This window comes from Myxocyprinus asiaticus, chromosome 12 (assembly GCF_019703515.2).
Source record: "Myxocyprinus asiaticus isolate MX2 ecotype Aquarium Trade chromosome 12, UBuf_Myxa_2, whole genome shotgun sequence".
Taxonomy (NCBI): Eukaryota; Metazoa; Chordata; class Actinopteri; order Cypriniformes; family Catostomidae; genus Myxocyprinus; species Myxocyprinus asiaticus.
The window spans coordinates 1,249,001-1,255,000 of record NC_059355.1 but is presented as its reverse complement, the minus strand read 5'-3'; the positions used below and the strand labels follow the sequence as shown (position 1 = coordinate 1,255,000).

At 38.6% G+C, this 6,000-nt stretch overlaps 1 protein-coding gene across 4 annotated transcripts in view; it reads right to left on the bottom strand.

The window, feature by feature from the left end:
* Positions 1-6,000, bottom strand: part of LOC127449219 (arf-GAP with GTPase, ANK repeat and PH domain-containing protein 1) — a 251,379-nt gene that overhangs the window by 114,439 nt on the left and 130,940 nt on the right. For all 4 annotated transcript variants that reach the window (XM_051712502.1, XM_051712503.1, XM_051712500.1 and 1 more), the window contains 2 exons: positions 4,688-4,829; positions 163-297 (listed from right to left, as the gene is read on the bottom strand). In XM_051712502.1, coding sequence (XP_051568462.1) covers positions 163-297; positions 4,688-4,829 — 277 coding nt within the window. The remainder of the gene's footprint in view (positions 1-162; positions 298-4,687; positions 4,830-6,000) is intronic.

The following is a 6,000-nucleotide window of genomic DNA, read 5'->3' as shown; positions in this document are numbered from 1 at the left end:
ATGATGACAATTCCTGAACATTCATTTGACAACTTTGCCAGTAAAGAGCTAATGTAATGCACAACAGCTTAAGCTCTGTTCAACTCTATGTTTTATAATAGCAAAAATCAAAAGTTTACATGGGAAACTACTATTTTTAGGGCTCAGTATAAAGAGACTCACCGTCCTGGAAGACCCGTTCCACATTGAGGCCGTAGGTGGCACAGGTCTCGTAGTAGGTGCACCTCTTCAGGTCATTGGACAGTTTACGAGCGCGCGTGTCATCGATGACACGAGGGTTAGCTGCACTGATGGCATCTACAGACAGTCAGGATGAAACAAAGACTTACAATTCCTCACTCTATTTACGGAATAATAATTAATCTCTTAAGGAGTCATTATACCAAAAGTAAGAGGCTTTAAGATTATCAAATTATCTCATGAACACTATAGACATTAAGAACAAGCGCAAGTCAGAAGTTTACATACACTTTAGCCAAATACATTTAAACTCAGTTTTTCACAATTCCTGACATTTAATCATAGAAAACATTCCCTGTCTTAGGTCAGTTAGGATCACTACTTTATTTTAAGAATGTGAAATGACAGAATAATAGTAGAGAGAATGATTTATTTCAGCTTTTATTTCTTTCATCACATTCCCAGTGGGTCAGAAGTTTACATACACTTTGTTAGTATTTGGGAGCATTGTCTTTAAATTGTTTAACTTGGGTCAAATGTTTTGGGTATCCTTCCACAAGCTTCTCACAATAAGTTGCTGGAATTTTGGCCCATTCCTCCAGACAGAACTGGTGTCACTGAGTCAGGTTTGTAGACCTTCTTGCTCACACACACTTTTTCAGTTCTGCCCACAAATTTTCTATCGGATTGAGGTCAGGGCTGTGTGATGGCCACTCCAATACCTTGACTTTGTTGTCCTTAAGCCATTTTGCCACAACTTTGGAGGTATGCTTGGGGTCATTGTCCATTTGGAAGACCCATTTATGACCGAGCTTTAACATCCTGTCTGATGTCTTGAGATGTTGCTTCAATATATCCACATAAATTTCCTTCCTCATGATGCCATCTATTTTGTGAAGTGCACCAGTCCCTCCTGCAGCAAAGCACCCCCACAACATGATGCTGCCACCCCCATGCTTCACGGTTGGGATGGTGTTCTTCGGCTTGCAAGCTTCACCCTTTTTCCTCCAAACATAACGATGGTCATTATGGCCAAACAGTTCAATTTTTGTTTCATCAGACCAGAGGACATTTCTCCAAAAAGTAAGATCTTTGTCCCCATGTGCACTTGCAAACTGTAGTCTGGCTTTTTATGGCGGTTTTGGAGCAGTGGCTTCTTCGTTGCTGAGCAGTCTTTCAGGTTATGTCGATATAGGACTCGTTTTACTGTAGATATACACTGTGTGCCCAATTATTAGGCAAGTGAGTATTCTGATCTTATCATTATTTCCATGCACATTTTCCAACTCCAAACCATATAAACTTGAATGCTTATTGGATTCAATCATTTTCAAGTATATATATATATATATATATATATATATATATATATATATATATATATATATATATATATTTGTGTAATGAGGGAGGGTGTGGCGAAAGTGACTAACACCTTAACGTGTGCATAATTATTAGTCAGCTTCATTACATCAGGTAAAATGGGCCAAAAAAGAGATTTAACTCACACTGAAAAATCAAATATTGTAAAATGCCTTTCAGACAGATGCAACACTCTTGAAATAGCTAAACTATTGAGGCGTGACCACCGGACAATCAAATGTTTTGTTGCGAATAGTCAACTGCGGCGCAAGAAACGCATGGAGAAGAAAAGGCGTAAATTAACTGCAAAAGACTTGAGAAGAATTAAACGTGAAGCTACCAGGAACCCATTATCCTCCAATGCTACCATATTCCAGAACTGCAACCTACCTGGAGTGTCCAGAAGTACAAGGTGTCAAGTGCTCAGAGACATGGCCAAGGTCAAGAAGGCTGAAACACGACCACCACTGAATATATTCACAAGTTGGAGCGTCAAGATTGGGCAAAAGTTTCTGGAAAGTACTTTCTTCAAGCAGTGGTACAGGAAGAAGTCCTCCGCATCCATGATCTTTATGCAGGACAATGCTCCATCACATGCATCCAAGTACTCCACTGCTTGGCTAGCCAGCAAGGGCCTCAAAGATGCCCAAATAATGACTTGGCCCCCTTCCTCACCTACTGAGAACTTGTGGGCCCTTCTCAAACGTGAGATTTACAGTGAGGGAGGACAATACACCTCTTTGAACAGCATTTGGGAGGCTGTGGTTGATGATTCAGTGAAAGTTGATGGTGAACAGATCAAGAAACTGACAGACTCCATGGATGGAAGGCTCATGGCAGTTATTGAAAAGAAGGGTGGCTATATTGGTCACTGAATATTTTTGAAAGGCCAAGAATGTTATTTAATTGTTATTTTGTGTTATTATTTGTTGCACCTACTCTAAAAATTGAGAATAAACAACTGAGTTGGGAGAAATTATTTTTGTAATTTAGTTGCCTAATAATTGTGCACACTTATATATTCCCCTGAGAAAGACAAAACTCACTTTTTCTATGTTAAACATTCAGGTTTGAGGTTCAATAACATTTTGGATTGACTGACAGCATTGTGTTTGTTCAACAATACAATTAATCCTGAGGAATACAATTTGCCTAATAATTGGGCACGCAGTGTAGATACTTGTCTACCTGTTTCCTCCAGCATCTTCACAAGGTCCTTTGCTGTTGTTCTGGGATTGATTTGCACTTTTCGCACCAAACTACATTCATCTCTAGGAGACAGAATGCGTCTCCTTCCTGAGCGGTATGATGGCTGTGTGGTCCCATGGTGTTTATACTTGTGTACTATTGTTTGTACAGATGAACGTGGTACCTTCAGACGTTTGGAAATTGCTCCCAAGGATGAACCAGACTTGTGGTGGTCCACAATTTTTTTCTGAGGTCTTGGCTGATTTCTTTTGATTTTCCCACAATGTCAAGCAAAGAGGCGATGAGTTTGAAGGTATCAGAAGCTAATTGTCTAAAGGCTTGACATCATTTTCTGGAATTTCCAAGCTGCTTAAAGGCACAGTTAACTTAGTGTATGTAAACTTCTGACCCACTGGAATTGTGATATAGTCAATTAAAAGTGAAACAATCGGTCTGTAAATAATTGCTGGAAAAATTTCTCATGTCATGCACAAAGTAGATGTCCTAAACGACTTGCCAAAACTATAGTTTGCTAATATTGAATCTGTGGAATGGTTAAAAAATGAGTTTTAATTACTTCAACCTAAGTGTTTGCAAATTCTGAATTCAACAGTAAGTGAATGAATGGATGAGCTGTGCTGGTAGGCCTCCATTAACTAGAGTGCAGCTCCCTCTAGTGGTCATATACTCTAAACACAAATAGTATAAAAGATTTTTGGAGCAGGCTGTGCAATGAAATATAAAATACAAGCAATCTCAACAGCCTATGTTTGCTGTGAACTAATGATTTTTGAGTAGAATAATATTGCATTATGTTCCTGAGGCACAAGCCTACTCACTAAAGTGATAAAGCTAAACTTTAAATCATTTTTTAGTCTGTGGGCTCCGTCTAAATCCTCCAGGAAATCTACACTAAACACACGTGCATCTAAGGTGCATGTGAGTCTTAAAATCTGATTAATAAATAATATGTGATTACCAACCCCTGAAATGTTTAAGAAACTGTGTAAAGTGTCCAAACCAGTGGCGTAGCCACGGGTGTGCCAGGGTGTGCAAATACCACCCAAAACATTAGCTTGCACACCCACATGAAATGACCATTTTTTATTTTTATTTTTTATTGATGCTTTTAGTAAGGGTGCATTGATGTGAAGATGAACATTTGATACATCAATTACTGAACTTAATCGATTACAATGTCAATATTAATACTCAAAATATTACGGAAACCTCAGATTACACGTGCGCTCTTGCAACAGATGCAGAACACTAAACATTAAGAACGTTTTTGCTACTGAGCTCGACTTTGTGTCATTCTTCATAACTGCGTGCGTCCATTTCTTCACTATATTACGCCTATTTTGGAATATTTGGATAACACAGTCCAACTGCATGCCTGTGCTCGTCGTGATTAATATTTGCTCTTTACATGTTACAGTACAGGGATATGCCCTTTAGTTGGTAATCCTTTAGGATGAGGCTTATCTGCCTGTATTCATGACAGATATCATTGATATTTTAATTATTGTTCCATAGTTAAATGTTCCCATTAGATGATATGCAAGTGTGTATTACGCATGATCAAAGCTCTATACCACCTGTTCGGTAGTTTGCATCAAGACAGACATGTTATCCTTCATTCATGTTGGCTCAATAATTAATATAACATCAGAATAATTTTTCTGTTTATATTTCCAGACACAAATAAACCAAAGATCTCTGTACCCAATCCCTAAATGCAAATAATGTTCAGTAAAGATTTCTTGCACACCTTGTTTTTCCCTTGGCACACCCAGAGCCTCGTTCACTGGTCCAAACCGTACTCTTTTATATCGCAGCCAAACCATTGGAGAAGATGGCCTTGGATGGAGTACTTTGAGTTTTGACTTGTTGTAATATGATATATCTGGAGGATGTAGACGTATCACCCCCCCCCCCATGTTGTGTCCACACTCACCCTGAGTTCCCACAAGCACCAGGGGCACTTCGGCTGTGTTGCGGTAGTTGGCCATACGACTATAATAGTGATAGACCGTCTGAAAACTGATCTCATCCTCCAGACTAAACACAAAGATCACCGCATCCACCCACAATGCAAACTGAGAGAAACAAAATAGAGAAAGAGAAAAACATTATTCTAGCATGGTTCCCACAGCTTTTGACCAATGAACTTCCACTATTATTCTATTACCTTTCCAATTGTTTGTGACTACTGGACAATGTTTTTTAACCCTAGCACGCATATGTAACTTACCTCCATTAAATGCATATGTGGGTCAAAAAAGACCCAGGTGAAATCTGGATGCTTATTTTTTTAGGGGTTCAAGCACGAAGTGTAAAATTGTCAGGATTATTATTATTATTATTATTATTATTATCTAAACCGTAAGGCCTAGAGACTTGAAACTTTGGGGAATGGTAGTAGCCATATGCATGGACTCGCCCTGATCGGCCAGTGGGGGGGGGGGGGGGGGGTCTACAGTGAACAAAACAAGGACTTTTCACATTTTGGGCCATACCTTTTGAACTGTAAGGGCTGGAAACAAAAACAAAAAATTTCCTGTGAACTTTCCTGTTTTGCCCCGCCCACAAATTTTTCCGCTATTTTGTAGTGTTTGGAAAAAAATTTAAACTAACTAGTCCTAGGCCGTTTGCCCGATCAGAACCAAGCCCATGCAGAAACATTCTCTGGAGTCCCAATATCAGTTATTATCACAAAATGTTTTAACTTCTGATTCATCGTCGCAAATGTACGCCAAAATGTACGTAGCAGGCATGGCCACTTAAACTCTGCGCCACCTAATCTGATGTTTCTGAAAATGAAGGCAGTCTATCATTGTTTTAGGTGCTAACAGACTGTCTAATTAATACTAAATATCTGCTGCATATGTACTTAAAGGCCTTAAATGCTTGAACCCCGTTAATTGCTATATTTTTAAGGAAATTAACTCTAATGATAATTTTCTTAGTCATTTCATTTTTTAATAGTTGATACATCTTTTATTCAATTCTGAAGAGTTTCAGACACATTAAAAATAGAGTAGGAGTTTTGGGCGACAGTATAAAAAGTCTGTATTACAGAAATATGGGCGATTTCCATGTTTTGTGGTCAAATATGAAACTCTACCCAATGAACTAGGATATATATATAGGTTACTCTATATTACTGTGGCTATATTTGTTGTTTGGAGTGGTCATGCATGCTAAAAAAAGAAAAGTTTCCAGCCATATTAAGGTTGCTCCATGAGGACTGTCCCTGTAATACATTTT